Here is a 19,725-nt window from a genome sequence, read left to right on the forward strand (position 1 = left end):
GATGCTGTTGGGTGTTTCCCTTGACAGTCTGGTGGTGGGTTGTTAGCTCATCCTCCCCACCCTGGCTTTGCAATAGGCCCTAGTCTTTGTGTACTTAGGTTCTTGTTCACCAGTTGCTATGGCTTAGCATGTCCTAGAAAGGCGGTGGGATCTGGTTAAATCACACCATTGTTCTAGAACAAACTCAGGGCAAGTACCAGCCAAACCAAAGATGCGAGCAGCTGTTATTCAACAGATCCGAAACCAAGGGAGGGAACTTAGGTTTGCTCACATGGCAATAAATGGTTTCTCAATGAACTTAAGTTATTAGGAGAACACAAGCCTGCTAAATACAGACTCCGTCTCTCTGAAGCTTATTTTTATAGTCACCGTTCAATTAGGAAGAGGCTCCCTCCCACTGGGGAAACTGAGGTACTCCCAGGAAAGACGGGTTTGTCTGAAACGACTCTGCTCATTGGGAAATGCTAGCAAAGGCCCAGATTCTTCAGATTCTGAGTTTTAGGGTTTCATAAAACACACACTGAGGACCTAAGGAGCATGCTCACTCCTCTGTGAGGAAAACATTACTTCATTGTGGCATCGAAGCAGAGAAGGCAGATTCTTGAACAGTTAACAAAAATGGCTGGAGGCTTGTGAGCGTGGAAGAAATCAGGAGCTGGCACACACGATGATTTATAAGCCAGTACTGCCAGCAGGCCCGGGAAAATAGCCTGCACTCAGGCAGGCCTCTGAACGGGCTCCCTGAGGCCACCTTGGTAAGATGGCCTCCCACCCCCAGGCTGCTCTTCCTAGACCTAGCGCTGATGCTTCTTCTAAATGTTTCTACAGAGCAGGGAAGTTCAAAAGCCTTCGAGGAGGCCCCAAAGGAGGTGATGACGAAGAAAGACCGACTCACTCTAGCCCTGCTAGAAAGTGGGGCAAAGTTTCTCTTTCATGGCAAAGGGCAACAGAGTTAGACACAGAACGATGTGCACTTCTGAGTTCCTAGACCAAAAGGATGCCTGATGGTCAGCCCTATCCCTCCCAACTATTTTCTCCCTATTATTTGATAGGTGAACTCCAAGGAGACAGACTTTGGTATCTTGTAATCTCCAACTCACCACTGGTTCCTTAGTATATCCATCCACATTTTTAGGGGACAGATCTATATCAATATATTTACAATCTACGTAACATTGGTTATCATTTTTACCCCTTTTAAGTGTTCACGGGCCTTAAGTACAGCAACATGGTCATACAATCACACCGTGCACCTTCTGCTTGGATAGGGCTTTCATTTCCCATACTGAAACCTTGCACCCATTATGAAACATACATACATACATACATACATACATACATACATACACAGAGAAAGAGAGAGAGAGAGAGAGAGAGAGAGAGAGAAGAGAAGGAGAGAAGGAGGGAGAGGGAGAGACAGAGAGACAGAGAGAGAGACAGAGAGAGAGACAGACAGAGAGAGAGAGAGAGAGAGAGAGAGAGAGAGAGAGAGAGAGAGAGAGAAAGAGAGAGAGAGAGCCCAGAAACCTCCATATCAGTTTCTGTCTTCCTAGAACTAAGGTGGTATTCTCAACATGCATACCCTCTGGAGAATTCTATCTCTAATTCTTGATATGTTATCAAGAATTCAATGACTTGGAGAAAAAGAAAAGACGGTAACTGTGGGAAAGACCTGATGCTTGGTGGTAGATTTGAGGGCACTCTGGTTTACCGTCATCACCAAAGTCCTCAGCCTGGATAGGAGCGCATACTCCAGACAGTCGATGAAGGACAGTCCAATCCTTCAAGCCACAGTGCTTAGGATAGGAAGCTCCTGGTATTAGAATCAGCTCGAGGGAGGGAGACTGGGGACAGGATGGTGACATGAAGGACTGAACTCCAATACACTGGCTATGTGCACTTTGCCTTCCAATCTTAGGAAATGAGGCTAGGTCTCTGAGAACTGCAGAGCCTCAGCTATCTTGAGGCTAGGCTGGGCTATCACAGTAACCTCCTTAGTTCATGGTGACATCCAAGAAGAGAGTTGGCTCATCCCAGGTTCCCCAGAGGAGAGGTGTCATAAGTGACATCGGGGTTCTGTGCATGGTCCCTTTCATTTGTGCCTCCACATGCAAGTCATCATTAGAATGGAACATCCGGCTTACCCATTCCCTTTCAGGGATGGACCATAAGGTATGTGGGTAAGAGGCTATTTAGAGCCTGCAAGGATCCAGAGGGGGACCTAACAGAACCTGGTTGTCTGGGAGCAGGATGGGAGCTTGTGGCTGGCACTGACCATCAATGACAAGCGAAGCCCTCTGGGTGGGTTTCTTCCCTGACTTGATTCGGTTCTCGTTGATTGCGTTTTCAATCTCCTGCAGCTTCTTCAGTGCATTCAGATAAGAGGTTTTCCTTTGCTTCTTCAGTTTTTTGCTGACATTGGGGTCACTGGCTAGACGGCGGGCAGCCTCAGTGATCTGGGACTGAATTGCAAACTCTCGTTCCAGGCGTTCCAACTCAGCTTCCTGTAGGAGGGAGAATCAATGCTTATACCTTCGGAAGAAAAGGAGACTCTACCTTGCCCACCTTTAGCCCAGACCTCAGCCCCAGCCTTTCTGGGCTTTCTTTCTCTACCAAAGGTCTGATGAAGACCAAGCCGTAGAGGAAATTCAGAACCTGTTGCTAGTAGCTATCATTTTCTTTCTCTACTTAGAGCGTGATTTCTGCATCATGTCACTGTCCTCTGGGGTTTGTTCATATGTGTACATCTCCTGATCTTCCCACATATCCCCCTGTCCTACATCTTTGTGTGCCTCGTGTTAGGACGCTTAGCCACACACCTATGTGTCTTCTGGCAGCTCTTTCTGCGAGCCCCAACTGTTCTTTTCACACCCGTATGTTCATAAAGGCCCTTCCGGGCCTTCTAGGGGGCAAGGATGATGTGGGTGGTGGTAGATGTAGGGGTGGGTGGTAGAACTATTCCCCACTTCTCCTTGATTGGCTTCAGACTCTCCCTTCCCCCTTCCTGTGTAGCTCCCTCCTGTCTCTACTGATTCATTTGGCCCTTTTACCAAGATGAGTCTCCCTGGAATTCTGGGCCTGGGAAAAATAAGGATATAGGTGTCTGCTATGTCTAGGAGATCCAGATCCCGGAAGACCCTGGATGGAGCATTTGCTGCTAGCCTATTGTCCAGATGTCTCATCTGCAGATGTATGTGCACCTGGTGACGCCAGGAGTGGAGGAAGATCGTGTGTGTGTGTGTGTGTGTGTGTGTGTGTGTGTGTGTGTGTGTTAGGATCTGTGCTTGAATGGAGAATCTCCATAAGTATCTTTGATCCATATCTTTCCTGGTTTTTATGTTTTGGATGTGAACTATCCCTCACACTTGGTGTTGGCTCTGTTTGGGGAAGTTTGGTAACCTTTAGGAAGTGAGCCCTAGCTGGAAGAAGGAGATGGCTGGGAATGTGTTCTGGTGGGAGGGGTCAGGGGTGATAACAGCCTCCTGCACAAGCTCTCTGTTTCCCACCTGCTGCCAAGATTTGGTTCTGCTCCTTGTCCATAGGCCCCACCTCCAGGCTCCACTCCAAGGTAAAATCTTAGTCCCTGAAAGCAGGAGCCTGAACAAAACCTTTTTCTATTTTAAGTTGCATTTGCCAGGTATTCTGACATAGTAACAAGAAAGTAAACTGACTTCCTAGGGAAACCATTTCATCAAAGCTAGCTCTGAGCAGCAAGTTATTCCAGAGTTGGAGAATTGCAGGGGCTAGCAGGCTGGGCACATTCTGGGAACTCATAGGAGATATGGAGTCCTATAAAGCCCACCCTACATAAATGTATGGCGACCACACAGTGGCTTCTCTTTTCCCAGTACCCACACATGACCACTGAAGACCACACATCTTGTGCTAGGTGATTTGCAGTTACATTAAGGTTTGGTAGAGACTGACCAAACTAAGGAAGCAGAAACTGTTGTGTTTCCTGGATTCCAAATGTCTTTCTATTATGGGGGCCCAGTAATATGTTTCTAAGCACAACAGGCCAAGCTCGTGGTGGGGTAGGGGAGGGAGGTCTACTAAGGAAAACATTCTTTGCCTGATTTCATTGACTTTTGTGCACTTCAAGTCTAGAAGAGGCAGGAAACAGGAGTGGGAGGGAACAGGGCTAAAAGGGACCACTTAGAGACAATAAACTCCTTCCAGATCCTTCCAGTGCTTGCCACACTTGCTCGCTCAGAGGAAGAAGGATATCAACATGGACTCCTGCCCAGAGCCTTGAGTCAGGGACAAAGACCAGTCTGTGAATTTGGGCTCCCTAAAGCAGCTGTTCCTGGGCGGTTATGATAGCTCTGGTCCAAGACACTGACCCTGAGATTTACAGGAGAAGTCTTGATAAGTCCAACCAAGTCAAGGACAAGACTGAATGGCTTGTCTGTGGAAACAGTCATATGGCTAGGAAAGCAAAGCCAGCAACCAGGAGCATCGGGGCAGCACAGAACCAAAGTAAGGCTCTTTCCATTGGGAGGAAGTGCTGCAGAATTCTATCTGCTTCCTGCTATGAAGTTTGGAAAGATGCAGTGGGGCCAGCAAGGGATCCTCAGAGCCCTAGAGTTGGCTTTCTTGAAAAGTTGAAAAACCTACAACCATGGGAACCTGAGCCAGGCATGGAAGGACACCCACTAAACACAGGATGCTTTTCAAAGCTTAAGTTGTGATGTCGAGCCAGCTTTGGAAGACAGACACCCGACCACATGGCGCTCTGAGTCACTCCCTCTTCTGACATCTCTACTTCCAGCGGCTGTTTGCTGAGCATCAGGCCTGTGTAAGCATCCAGTGAAATGATCTTCTAGCTCATTTATTCCTAGTGATAACCCAGTGAAGTCGAACATATATGAAGCATCGAACTTGAACATATGGAGGAGGAAGTGGCCTAATTAGGTATCACTTCGGATGAAGTGCTCTGGTGTACCTGGTAGCCTTCCAGGGATCTGTGACTGCAGGCCTCAGGCATGGCCCTGAGCATGTGCTCTACCTTCCCACAGACCTTACTCTGGAAAATGTCATTCTCTAAGTTCCTTAAACGGCTATAAGCACCTTCCTTGCTTTTTCTTTCCCTTGGTGGTGATTACTCTTAATTGTCAAATGTCTGTGAGGGATTTTCAAGACTAAGTTAACTGAAGTGAGAAGACACTCCCTAAATGCAGGTGACGTGAGATGGAAGAAGTGAACTGAGGGACAGCACTCATCTCTCTCTGCTTCCCAACTGCAGATGCTGTGTGGCCAGCTGCCTCATGATCTCCTCACCAATCCGTCCCCATGACGACTGTATCCTCAAATTGTGAGCCAAAGTAAACCAACCCTCCAGCCCCCAACACCCCCTTTCCCTCCTCTGCTTTTGTCAGGACATTTTGTTTTAGCAACAAGAATAACTGGTGTGCCAGGCTGTGAGTCCTGAACTGTTCTTGAGTCTTCTGTGTACTACAGCATGAATGAGTAACTCTAGTCCCCAGAAGAAATTTGGAGCGAACTTGAGGCCTGAAGGTTAACCTGGCCTTCTGTTTCTCTTGCACAGGGCAGGATACTTTTTGGTTTTGTTATTTTGTTGTTGTTGTTGTTGTTGTTTTTTTTTGACACAGTATCTCACTGTATAGTTCTGACTATCCTGGAACTTACTATGTAGACTAGGCTGGCCTGAAACTCATGAAGATCTGTCTGCCTCTGCCTTCCAAGTGCTGGGATTAGAGGTATGTGTCACTATGTCTGGCTGAACTTTGATTATCCTCCAATATAATTTTCCAGTCTCAGCTCTCACCAGTATTCCATCCAAGCAAGATAAAAATTGTGTTGAAAGATGACTTTTCCAAATACAGACAACTGAAGCCATTACAGGACCATCATAGGATGCACGTCCATGCAGTGATGTAAGTAGTCATGAGTCAATGAGAACTGTGGCAGGAGATTTACTTCTATGTAAGTCTTTCCACAACCAATGAGAGCTGTGTTTTCTTTTGCAGATCAGGTATCAGGCAAGACCAGGAGTAACAAAGGCCATTACTAAAATGTATATTTACCTGCTACTGGAATTTTCTCCCTAACCTTAACTGACCACTTGCAAGTAGTCTACAGTATTGGATAAACAACCTCAACAAAGACCTGACTGTGTACACTCAGGCAAGCAAACTCAGCCTATCAAGGAAAATCATATAGCAACTACCCAGCTGACCCACAAAATGGTAAAAGGAGAAATACGGGCATTTGGAAGCAATGAAGAAATTACAGAGAACCTAGCAACCCCAACAAGGACAAATAAGGACAATGCAAATAGGATAACGGGAAAGACTCCAATGAGAGAAGAGCATACCTCTCCTTTAGGCAGGATTTTCTGTTCATCCAGCTTGAAGGCTGTTCCAATTCTCCTCCGAACAATAGGTGGCTCCTCTCCTGGATCCAAGGGATATTCAACAGGCAATTTTCCTGTGAGTTCCTGCATGTGCAGAAAATTGTTCAGAGAGGTTGTGTATAATGCATATCAGACGATATGCATATCTTTTATTTAGGACACTCAATCGGATGCACAGACCCAATACATACCTAAGACCCGTAAGGACTATGCTTACGTGAGAGTTCGTGGGATAGCTGAGCCTTATGGTTCAGACCTGCAACCTAGCTACTCAGGAGGCTGAGGTAGGAGTATCACAAATGTAAGACCAGGTTAGCTAACCTGGTTGGAAACCATCTCAGAAGACCTCCACAAAACAAAACAACCTCCCCTAAAAATGATTCGCAAATCTAGTTCAGTGGCAGCATGCTTGCCCAGTATGCCTAAAGCCCTAAGTTCAATCCCCAGTATTGGGGAGGGGAGTAGGAGGAAGAGTTCACATTATGAAATTTAACATCTACAAAAAATCGAATGTCAATTCTCCCTCCTCGACAGAACAGATGTATTTTGGGTTTTTCCTCCCAAAATAAATGTTTTTTCAAACAAATAGAACTTCTCTTGGATTTTATAGTCATCTATTTTTATCCATTTGCTGATCTAGTGAGCATTTCCTGTGAACCTACTATGTGTAAAGAAAGGCTACATAGCCAGTAAGCAGTAATCAACACAACTGAATCTTTTCGATTGTATCAGTTACTCCCACTTGGAAACTTAAGTGTTTGTTGTTGTTTGTTTGTTTGTCTCTCTTTTCCCAAACAACTTTTCTAATAGGGAGTGTTACCTGGATGGCAAATGCATTGTCTAGAAGAGACCAATCATCATTTAGCTCTAGCTCTGCACTCAACGACAGCAGGCTGACCTCAAAGACCAGGTGTGCTATTGTAAGCCTATACCCTCAATACTAATCAAGGCCACGAGTTCAAGGCCAGCCATGTCTACATAGTGAGACTCTCTCTTTTGTAAAAAAAGACACTAACTTTTGTGTGAGAGTTCTAGTAAAAACTGAAATGTGAACAGAGCGCGTGCACACAGGTGTGTGTGCACACACACACAGAACACACACACAGAACACATACAGAAATGCTGGTGTGTGTGCATCTGGGGCTCTGGGAATCTAAGTGTTAAGGGCACAATGACTTAACAATGGGTGAGGAGAAGACAGATTCCATTGTGGCCCTGGCCCAGTATAGTGACCCTGGGCCAACACAGACCATCTGATGAATGACTCAGAATCAGAAGGCCCTGCATGAGTGTGTTACACTGGGCTAAATGAGGATCAGCTTAAGTCTGCAGCTGACCAAGACTATGGAAGCCAGACAGGACTTCAAGAAGTCGCTCTGAGACCACAGAGAGGCACCGGAAAGGCTGGGGACCCCACTCTGTTCATTCGGCAGGCACATCTGGGCAGAGGCCAGCTCCGACTTTCTGGAGGGATGTCTAGGATGAGGATGAGCTCAGAAGTATCCTCTTAAAGCTACACATAGGTATGTTGGGCAGCCCAGGTCCGAGTGCCCACAGCAGGCAAAGTCAGGTCACAGGGAGGATTCCCGAAAGCCCTTCTTGTTGTGTCAGGCTGACTGTACAGGTATGTGTGTCTATGTGGTATGTGTGAGCACAAGCACCCACTCCTGGGCCTCTTCTCCTCTGTGTTCACGTCACTGGAAGTAGCTCGGTGGATCTTTTACTCCTTATGTAGGCCTTTTAGAATTTTAGAACAGGACGTCCCACTGTTTGATGATTGCCTCTGGAATATTCTTTCTTTAAAAAAAAAAAAAAAAGATTCAAGTGTCTCCGAGACACTTGCTTAAACTGTGACTTCCTATCTGCTCCCTCTTATGCCTTCTACAAATAGCCTGTTATTGTTATAACAATAGATTGTTATTTTAATATATATGTAAACAACAAACTGTCAGGACTTCCTTTTCTGAAACGTATAAAAAAAAAGGCAGGAGAGGTTGTTAAACAGTGCCGTGGATTTGTAACTTTAAAGTGTTTGTGGTTTCAGTCTATATTTCTAAACCGAGGCTTCTGCTTGAAAGGACCCAGGTCAAGGTCTTGATCCTCCAGCAATTTAATCTGATTTCACACAGTTGCATGGTGGGGCAGTAGGCCGTCCTGCTGTTGAACACCCATGGCTCCCCCTCTGCCTCAGGATGCTCTCTTGCCAAAGGTCAAACAATGTTTCTTGCTACTTGAGTCTGGAAGATCTGTGAGCAGAGAACAGCAGGGAGGCTGCGGGGTCCCCTTTATCTCACACGTGTCAGGAGACTCTGGTGGAAGTTAACACACGTGGACAAGGGAAGGGGCTGGTGTTGGAGTTGTTTCTGCCTAAGCTATATTTTCTGTTCTCAAAGTCAGAGGAAGTGGAAGCTTTTGTGTTCTTTATATTGCCTTTGTGAAACTTTTATGGTACATGCTGGCCTTGCCTTGACTTGTTTCTTACGTGCTGCAATGCATGGTCTTTGCTTGGTTTAGGGACTTCTTTTATTAAACACCAAACAAGACTTTACAAATTTATGAGAGGCAGACACCAAGACCCATTCTTTTTTTTTTTCTCTCTCCTTTAAGCATAGTCTTTATAAAAAATGCTGCTAATATTTACAGTATCATATAGCGTGCGTGCATGTACACACACACACAAACACACACACACACACACAGACTCCCGCCCTCAGCCAGGCCCATGGCTTTTCTGATTTGCAATGGATTTGTGCTAATGTGGTTCTGCCTTGAGCAGCTCCGGTTTAAATCAATCCAGACGTAATTAAGCCAAGTTGAAATGTAATGTGATCTCACTCTCAGGCCCACTGGTTCATTCTTCCTGCTGCAAGGCATTATTACTTGGGGGAGGGGGGAATGCACCTCCTGGATTTAGTTAGGGACCCTCTCTGTGCTTCCCATCCGGAACTGTTTACCCACAGAGCTTTTGGTCATGGTCTGTGGAGCACAACTACTCCCAGGAGAACAACACTGTACTCATATGAAGCACATGCACAACACACACGTGTGCATAACTGTATGCGTTACACTAAGAAATGAAGCCTACGGGCACTGAAGCCTAAAAGGGAAGAATGGACATTTTAATAGATGTTGAAATGGATTGTGGGAATATATATATATATATATATATATATATATATATATATATATATATATATATATCACAAATGGGACTAGCACCAAAACAGCCTGAAGGAGATGATGTCTGTGGGAGTGGGGTGTGTGTGTGTGTTGTACTTGTGGCCATATGTGGAGGCCACAGGACAACCCCTGGGTGTCAGCTTTCCTCTTCTGCCTTGTTTGAGACAAGGTCCCTTTTGTAGCTTGTCGCTTAGTATGCTAGGCTAGCTGCCCTGCTCCCTCCCATCTCCCCAAAGAGATGGCAGGTGTTTTCCACTTTGTTCTTCAGATTCACCTCGGTCCTCACAGTTGCAAAGCAAGTGGTTTTGTTTGTTTGTTTGTTTGTTTGTTTAGTCATCTCTCCAGCTGATGCAACATTGTTTTACATCAAACTTACATGAATCGCTATGCTGGGTATATAGCTTAATGGAAGAATGCTAGCCTGGCATGGGTGAGGCCATAGGTTCAATCCCCAGTGGCCCAGAACAAAACCAACAACAAGCCAACGAACCATCACCACCACCAGCAGCAACCACAAACTATCTAAAGAAACAGCAGATCTGCAGTTAATGGATTACTGTGCATTTCAGGTGCCACCCTGGTGTCTTTGTTGGCCTGACATAATGCTACATTGTATCCAAAGACAAAGAAGCAAAAGCTTTCCCAGCAATGAACAGCCATAAGCTCCTGGGAAGCAAGCAGTGGTAGGACATTACATTCACTGAGGGAGTGAAAACATGTCCTGTGTGGTATGCCATGCATGCATGGTTTTGGGACAGTTAGAGGGACTTTTCATTTAGCCTCAGGATGTATGTGTCATATGTAAGAGTCAGTTAGTGACTGCTTTAACTGGCACAATGCTTCTTCAATACCTTGCTTCTAACAAAGGACATGATGGAGGGGTGGGTGTTTCCAGCACTAGGGAGGAAGAGTACATGTCTTCCTGAAAGTCGGTCCATATTGTCTCCACCCAGTCTTTTGTCCATAGTAAATGACTTGACAAACAACACAGACTTAATTGCTTACAGCTTCCCGGAGACACAATCTCTTCAGTTCCTCCAGCCTCTGGCGCAGCGTCTCCTCCAGAGCTTCCTGCCTGGATTTCAAGGCAGCCAGCATGTCTTTCTTGGCCGACTGTGAGCTATCTGATTCCTGAGAACCTGTTGATAAACAGCAGGGTTACTAGGCTGGCTGACAGGGGACGCACATCTGGACCACTAATGAAATTCACCCGAGCTCACAACTCGGATATGGGATTTACCCCGGGAATCACGGAGCGTGAAATGAGACAGGTGTGCAGTGTTCCAAGCATGAGGAGTGAATTCAAATACCATGTGGAATGTATAGCTTCTCAGAGGACTGGCAGGAGAGCAGACTCTCCTGAACAAGAACATTGTCATTTCTGATTGTCTTAAGACATGTCACATTAGCCAATTTTAATACATTTTACAAAGGAAGGGGGAAAGTAAAGTTTAAGTTGATATTAGTGATTTCAATACATGATTTAAATTTTCTTTTGTCTACTGAAAGATGATGATTTTTGCTTGTTGCAAAGATAGTATCCGTTCTTTGTAAAATATTTGAAAATATAGACAGGTATAACAATTATATATTATAGGTAATATAATAGTAATATAACACACACACATAAACACACCAATTAGAATTTTGTCCACTATTTTATATGGGTGCTATATGCTGAGAAAAATTTTCTCCTAATAGAGAGAATACAATATAGAGTGATGCATACTTTTCAAAAGCCTTATATATCTTTTCCATGCTTTCCTGGCTAGAATGTCTGCATGATTCAAACAGCAGGCCACTATATATGCAAACTTTTCAGAAGGCAACCTTGTGAACCAAACAAAAGGAAAAGAAGTTGAAAATGCCAACTGGAGGAATTTAGCTTAGACCAAAAGATTAATTTCCAGGCTGCAGTATCTGGCTCCTGGAGCAGGTTTCTGTAGTGAGGCTAGTAGCCCTTTCTACCTTGATGGGTTATGGAAGGTGTACTGATGGCTGCCTTAGACACAGCCAGGCTAATGGCTTATTTCCTCTCATTCACACTGGCAGAACTGTTAGAAATCAACAGATATCACCGACTATGCATCAAGAGGGCTTGGACCTTATCACCAGCAGCTCTCACGTCCCTAGAGAGCTGGATCTATATATGTCTGTAACTTTGGTTTCTCAAGGTGCTGAGGCAGGAGGAATGCAAGTTCAAGACCAGCCTGGCCTACAGGAAGCCACCTCAGAGACTTAGGTTAGTGTAGGTAAAGATAAATATCCCTACTGTGAAAACCGTAACGCCCTGCTGGGAACAACTAGAGATATAAATGAACAGAGGTGACTACTGTAGACCTGGATCCAGATGTTATTGGTTTAAAGTTGTCAATTCGCCATGAATTAAACAATGTAAGAAAAGTGATCCTAATAAAAGTCCCCAAAAGGACTTTGTAGTGTTGGGGTGTGGATCCGGAACTATTTCCATAAGAGACAACTGAATGTTTGGATGGTTGGGTGGCCAGGCAATGGATCGGAGGCTATCTCAATTGTAAAGATGATGTCTCAGCATCACAACTTCTGTGCCTTTGCATTGAACAACTCTGCTAGACCCCAAATTCCTCTAAACATACCACCGTATTCTTTAAGATCTCTGATCAGGAAGCCGGTATTCCTTTGATTTCCATTTTCCCGGATCCCTGGGATCCTAATACTGAAGAATTCTCAGTGTCTAAGTACAGTTTGACTCTGGTTTAGGCTATGTTCTCTTCCTTTTCTGGCCCATTTGAGCTTGAAATTGAAGACATTTATCACTGTAAGAACAAACCATCTTTATGCTTCCCCAGGAGCAAATAAATATTGTCAGTTGTATACTTGGGTGCTATAATTAAATTGTATCTCATCTTAGTGATAAAAAACAAAAAGAAAAGAAAAAGTAATACTCTACTGCTTGTATATCATTCCGTTGTGGAAGCAGTCTCCCAAGCTTTGGATCATGCTGTAACTCTTTCCTGAGTTTTTGACATGCTTTAGTTGCAGGTGTCCAAAATTCAATAGCAAACTCAGCGAACATTTGATCTTTGCTGAGACTCCATTACCTCATGGTCCTCATAGACTCAGTCCAGATGTGCCTTCCTTGGGTATCACATCACTGGATCCCATTGCAGGTACTCTCGTTTGCCGCTGGTTAACGTTTTTCACATCCCTAAGTCTACTACCCTGTGCTTATCGGCTCTAACCCCTCTCTGAGCTAAGTCCATCTAATGCAACCTGGAAAAATCATTATGAATCTTAATTGGGTCTCTTAGTACCCCTCACCAATCCCATTTGAAGACAGGAAAATTTAATGAGGCATTCTCTGCTCCGTCATCTAAAAAATTAATAAGGATGTAAAATAATACTGGAAGGAAGTCAGACTTTAAAAACAGGCCTGGGGAAAACTTGAGTTCAAAAAGATTAAGGAATTTCTAGCATGAGTGAAAAATTCATTGTATTCCCTTCACCCCTGCCTAACCTCTCAGTAGGAAACGGTGATTTATTGCATCAACTCTAAGAGTCCTAGATATTTGGGAACAGCAAAACTCACCACAACATTAAATTTTAGGAAGCAAGCATACAATTTGTGGATGACTGTTCCACTGTTACAGGATTAGTAAAGATTTGGCCTTGAGTAGTGGGGCTCATTATGGCTACCTAAATTATTATTTCTAATAATTAACTTAAATATTAACCCACATTCGATGGGATAGAGCTTGACAGCTCCTGAGTCTGTCTGTGTATAGCTGGCACCCCAAATGCTAGTTGGCTCCACTGTGTACTGGGAGTCTGGAAATTCCTTCATGAAGAATACAGAGCCTGGAAACTAGGTTACACCTCTGCAAGTAAGTAACTGAACGAGGCTACCCTGGACACACAGGTTTCCATTTTAATGGTAACTGGACAGCCAGGTAGATGGGAAACATCTGGATTTGATATAGTCTAAGCCGTTCATTAGATGGGTGGTTCTTGAACAAGGCATTTGCTCTTCTATCTCCGTAGTAAAGAATGAATGAGATAACGCATATAAAATACTTAGCACTGTGCCTGGGCTAGGTAAATCCTTCACATAGGGTTTGATTTACCTTAGTGGTGTAGAATTAGAGAAGTCATTGAAATGAATTATTCCTTCTTAATGAGGCACCAGTCAAAGATAAGAACTTCACTCAACCATTCAGACGAGTGAGGAGGAGCCCAGAGCTCCAGCTACAGAGAGAAGCGACAACAGGCAGTATTTTCAAACCACCTTTCCTCAGCACCAAGACCGCAGGTCTGCCTCAGGGGCCACTGCAGATGGAGTGGGGAGTGTGGCTGGGATGCTTAGTGGGCTGTGGGTCTCCATCCCATGTTTCACAAGCTTAAGACAGCTCCACATAAACCTGGTACCTTTGCCAGTTGTGGTGCAACGCCTTTAACCCCAGGGCTTGGGAGGGAGAGGCAGGCAAATCTGAGTTTGAGGCCAGCCTGGTCTACACAGGGAGTAGACTAAGCAAACCCTGTCTTGGGGTGGGGGGTGGGGACTCTGTTGCATTTGAAGAGACCCCATTGCCTTCTGTGTTGAACGGTAATTAGCTAATTTGAGGCAACCAATCTGGTGGCTTCTCTATGTAAGAGCTTGCATGTTCTAAACCTGGGGGCTGTGACCAGTAAGTAGCTAAGCATGGCCACCCAGAGGAGAGCTGGCCAAGTGCCTCGGGACAAGCCCACTGAGAGCCTCTCAAAGAACATCTGAAGAAGAGGCCCATAGTTCTCTGTGAGGCTGAGCATCCTCACAAGTGACCTCTAGATGTTCCCTGAATGAGACTCTTGCCTTCTAAAAGGGATAAGGAAAGGAAGCCAGCAAAACTGGTCAAAATCAAAGGGCAGAGATGCATTCTGGGTTGACCACTTCAGTAGCAAAAATGGAATCAGGAACTCAGGTCAATCGGAGTTTCTCTAACTATAAGTTCAAGATACACAAATAAATGATACTTTACCCTGCCCATCTGGGTTTGTTTGTTTGTTTGTAGACAGAGACTCACTATGTAGACCAGGTTGGCTTTAGGCTCTCAGTGATTGCTTGCCTCTACTTCTGTGCTGGAATCAAAGGCATGCACCACCACACCCAGCTGACAAAAATAATTTCATAGTCTGTGTTTGGACTTGGGAAAGGCTGGCACTATAATTTGTCTATTATCAATTATTTGAACCAATACATATCGCGCATGCAAGAACTCTTTAGGGTTATCTGTAAAGCCCATACACTTGGCAAAGACACATACATCTGCTATCTTTGAAAAGGACAGTGACTGAGAAAGACAGTGGCGTTGTCATCCCATATCTACTGTTGAACAATACAAGCCTTTGGCGTTTCACCTTCTTGAGAACCATCCTGGTCCTACCCAGAAAGTGACCACCTGACCAATCTTGTAAAATGTCTCCAAACTTAAAGCACTGATTACCCAAAAAACAATTAACTCAAGCCATTCCTTCTCAGCCATTAGCCTTCATTTCTTCAAGTTTCACCAGAGGAACGTTATAGCCAGTACAACCTCCTTCCTTGGTTACCTAAACCTCTAGGAATGACAAGCGCTCTTCCAACTCTGATCATTTCACTGCTGCTACTGCAGCCCCCTGGCAGAGGCAGGTGGGGGCGGAGGGTAAGGGGTGACAGGTGGGAGGTGGGGAGAAATGTTTAATTACCAACAAGTGCCTAAAGGGTTATTTCTTCCTGATCCTGAATGCTAAATAGTCTTAAACTGGAGCTGTCTGTAAGGTGAAGTAAGAAGATCATCTCTACTGTACTCAGAAGAGTGAAATTTCAAAATGTATACATTGAACAAAACAGAAGCCAAGGGTTGCCCAGGAAGGGACAGAAGGGATGGAAGATCCGGATAGTGGGTTGGTGTAGGAGGCCGGTGAGAAGCATGTGAGATGAATATTTTTGAAAGGTAACTGATAATACATGAATATCCTTTTGGAGAGGGTACTAAGCGGTACTCAGATTTATAGGACAGGGTAGTCTCTGGGAAACAAGCTGGTATAGCACCCTCCTAAAGCAGGCGCCTGCAGTCTGGGGGTCTAGGGATATGGGGAGCTGTGTGTTTTGCCTCAGCTTCTGAGTGGATCTTGGATGGGGGCGGGGCAGGTTCTAGAACTTCCCTAGGTCTCAGCTTCCTGTGAACTGGACAGTGAAAACGGGGCTCTTCAAATCCTGGGAGAATGAAGCAGGATAGTGTTTGGAAGATGTTAGAAGACCACTCAGATCATGCTAAATGCCACGCAAATACTAGTTATTGTTCTTAGAAATCTTTCCTGGCTTTTACTAGGGGGTTGGCATCTCCATTTCAGAACGTTCCATGATGTATCAAACGAAGAACCCTGAGTAAACCAGCAAGACAATGAGGAGTGGCGGCTGGTGAGGCTGGCCCAGTCAGTCCAGGAAGCTCGTGGGCAGAAGGGGAAAAGTGGGGTTTGTTTGTTTGTTTTGTTTAGTAGAGCTCAGCAGGGGCTTCTTACAGGCTACAATTCATTGAGACCTCAGAGAGGCATTACCTCCACATTCACAGCAGAAATCAAAGTGGCATAGGGAGGCAGAGGGGGACTCAAGCTTTGCTCCATGTGGCCTGCTTAGTCCTTTGAATGGAAAACTCCGAGAGAGGGGGGACATTCTGTCTAACTGCTCTGGTGCCATGGTGACACCCTGTGGGTTGCATTTGCTTGCATCTTCCTTCACAGCAGGACCACACAACACAGCCTCTAATCTCAAAATGCAAGAGAAGACAGAAGGAGAGGAAGCCAGTGGCAGTCTTCAGATCTCCCGGTGCGACAACAGAGACTTTTCTAGTCCCTTCCATGTGCAAGGTAATATGGGGGAGACATAGCCTCAGCCTTCAGTACTGCCTACTGGAGGAACTGGAGACAAGCAAATCAATGAGGATGGAAGACAGACGTGTTGGTTGCCCAGAAGGCACCACGGCACAGAGACCAGCTAGGGGACTGGCCTGGTTTCTGAATGATCAGCCTCCCTCTGACTGACAGCCAGGAAAACCTACTGAGTTCTCTAGAAAACCTTTCCCGAGTTAGTGCTTAGCAGATCTCTACTTGGAAGCTAGAAGAGAGAAATATAGTCCTTTAACTGTCTATGGTCACATTATACTCCTAACCCAAAGGATTTGATAGACCCAGGTCACCAGTGGGGGGAAGAGCTGATCATGGCGATGACAGCTGTTTATAAGTGTATTTTTAGAGACAGGGTCTCTAGCTCAGGCTGACCTTGAACTCCATATTAGTTTGACCCTGATCCCCCTGCCTCTGTTTACCGAGTTCTGGCATTAAAGAGGTGAATACTAGCATATCTGGTTTATATGGTGCTGGGATTGAATTTGGGGCTTTTAAGTATGCTAGATAAAGATTCTACTAAGTGAGTTATATCGTCAGCCCCAGGAAGATAACTCTTATCCAAACATGGCTAGGCAAAGACTACTGCTCAAAAAAGTCATTTTCAGTGGGCATTTGGGGATCTTTGGAGGAAACCAGCTGACATCACAGATATTACTGTGGATTTGGGACCGATTTTCCGTTTTCCAGCTGGGGAATCTAGACCAGTCTGGTGGCAGCTGTATATAAAGAGCCCACATGTGGAGGGGCCGCAGAGCAAACAGCAGCTCTCTCCTTGTGACCATATGGAAGGATCTCCTCACTCAGCTGTGATGGAGAATTTGTTGCAGTCATTCCAAAGATCCCAAGCCAGTCGGCACCGGATATGAGTTTGCATCCTGCTGAGGATACACCGAGACCTATGCATCTGTTTTCACAGACAGATGCTGATGAGAACCCCCCCTGCTCCCACCCCCAATCCAGAAGGCGGAAGGGGAGCTTTCCTCTTTGGAAGGAGGGGAAATACAACACAAATAGTAATCTCCCCCACCTTCTACTCTCCCCCCCTCTGCCAGTAAGAAAGAAATCTGTTGCCATAAAAGAGAGGGAAGGAAATGACTGCCTTTTTGGTTTTTAGGGGGGAAAATGAAAAGTTAAGACAAAAAAAAAAAAAATGGAGACAGCCAAGTCCTAGCAGATCTGTGGAAGTTGTGAGGGAAAGGCTTGGCAGATAACCAGGAGTAAATATGGGGAAAAAGGTTAGACTCTCCTTTATGATAAAGAGATATTTACTTCCCAGAGAAGTTCTCAAGGATGAATTCCTTACATCAGAGACGTCCTGGAGACTCTGTGGTACAATGCCATGTTGCAGATGGTGGGATCATCGTGTTATCTCCAGGGACTATCTGCAAGTTCAGTGTGATTTCCAACATGAACAGTGTTATCTCCAGGGACTATCTGCAAGTTCAGTGTGATTTCCAACATGAACAACAAACACATGCTTGGAGAGCTTTTCATCAGCCTTGGAGATTTTACAAATGGAATCGTTTAGTTTGGGAAGTAGTGAAATGGAAGTTCTTTGAAAAGCAAGCACCGTTTGCTGGTGGCTAGTTGGTGGTGGCTAGGAGTCTTTGGGATGGCCTGCTCTTGGGGGCGACTCAAGTGGCACTTTTTGCCAAAAAGGGAGAATACAAATGTCACTTAAAGGGGGTGTACTCCATGCCAAGAAGAAGGGAAGGAGGTAAGCAGAGAGACAATCCCTGTTTAAAAGTTAACAGCATCTGATAAAATATCTAATTGAAACCATTACTTGTGGGTAAGGCATAGGAGCGCCATTCCTTGGCTCAGGAACCCGGGGAGCCGATCCTGCTGTTCCAGGACTCTTGTTCTGTTGTAATATGGAGGTTTGGAGATTAGTTGCAAATCCCCATGATCTTTCTTCTGTGCTCTCAGCAGAGATGAGAAGTTGAACACAGAGTTTGGCTACATAGAAATACTGACATGTTTGGGAGATGGCAGGGACATCTCTTTTCTGATGTTGAAACCTTAGCACCGAAAGCTGTTCACTCAGACTATATGGTGTCAATCTTAGTTCTAGTTCACAGGCACATACACCTTTACTAGTAACACCCAAGGGCACCCCCACCGTCCACCAAATAGAAGCCAAAGAGACCACCTTCCGTTTTCCTCTCCTTTTCAACTCAGGCCAGACCTGCTCAGATGAGTCCAGAAACATCCATTCTGCAGACAGCGCTTTTGCAGCCTGCCCAGTTTCACAGTCCAGCATAAACAACCTCTTTGGCAGTGCCTGGGAGGTTGTGCCCAACAGCAGAGCCGAGGTTATGACCAAATTTAAGGCCTCTGGAATGCAGTTCATCTTGGACCTAAAAGGAGAGGCACCACACAGCCAATAGAAAACTCTGAACGGCCAGAGAAAGATCCAGGAAGAAGACAGACTTCCTCCTGGTGATAAAAAAGAGAGGATGTACACAAAAGGAAGACCAATAAACAAGAATCACTGCCCAGTTTATACCAGTGCAGTTGTGCGGTGTGAGCTGGGTACAGCTCCAAGCGCACAGCTGGTAGGCGCCTACATCACCTCTCTGTGGGGAGAGATGTCAGATAGCTGGCATCGTCATTTTTACATGAGTTATTAATAAACATCTGCACAATGGGAGGAAGCAGTTGCATTCAGAGGAGGAGAATGTGGGAATTGTTGAGTAAAGAAGGTGGACCCATCCCAAGCAAGGCTTGGGTCGGGGTTGAATACAACATGTTTTCCCTAGAATGAAAAGTGCCAGAGCCACAGAATTATGGCAGAATGCAGGTTTGGGTGTGGCTTTACTTTTTAAAACCACAGATCCATCACCGTAGTCTTCATGCTCCTGCTTGATCAAATGCAAGGAGACTCGGCTGCCATCAAATTAACCACACAGCCAAGATGACTCTGCTGCCTTCAAACTAACCACATAGCCAAATTCTTACCTACAAATTCACCTCTCTCTCCGAACTCCTCTCTTTCTCTTCCTCTGACACTGACACACACAGCAACACACAGACACACACACACATTTACATACATACAACACACAACACACAGCACACAATTGGTTTGGGTAGCTAATGCAGAAAGTCATGGGGCCCTGCAGAACCCTAGGTATTTCCTAAGTGGGTTTGTGTCATTTGTTTTAAATAGCCTGACAGCAAAACCACATCTCTGACAGCCCCCGAAACCCTGACTATCCATGAAGACAGACCCTTAAACCAATGCTGACCCAAACCTTATACTCACT

The 19,725-nt window shown here is 45.2% G+C and overlaps 1 protein-coding gene across 9 annotated transcripts in view; it reads right to left on the reverse strand.

The window, feature by feature from the left end:
* The window catches only part of Frmd4a (FERM domain containing 4A), a 579,690-nt gene that overhangs the window by 16,677 nt on the left and 543,288 nt on the right, over positions 1–19,725 (reverse strand). For all 9 annotated transcript variants that reach the window (XM_034509726.2, XM_034509724.2, XM_076939471.1 and 6 more), the window contains 3 exons: positions 10,562–10,695; positions 6,338–6,460; positions 2,276–2,504 (listed from right to left, as the gene is read on the reverse strand). In XM_034509726.2, coding sequence (XP_034365617.1) covers positions 2,276–2,504; positions 6,338–6,460; positions 10,562–10,695 — 486 coding nt within the window. The remainder of the gene's footprint in view (positions 1–2,275; positions 2,505–6,337; positions 6,461–10,561; positions 10,696–19,725) is intronic.

This window comes from Arvicanthis niloticus, chromosome 8, assembly GCF_011762505.2.
Source record: "Arvicanthis niloticus isolate mArvNil1 chromosome 8, mArvNil1.pat.X, whole genome shotgun sequence".
Taxonomy (NCBI): domain Eukaryota; kingdom Metazoa; phylum Chordata; class Mammalia; order Rodentia; family Muridae; genus Arvicanthis; species Arvicanthis niloticus.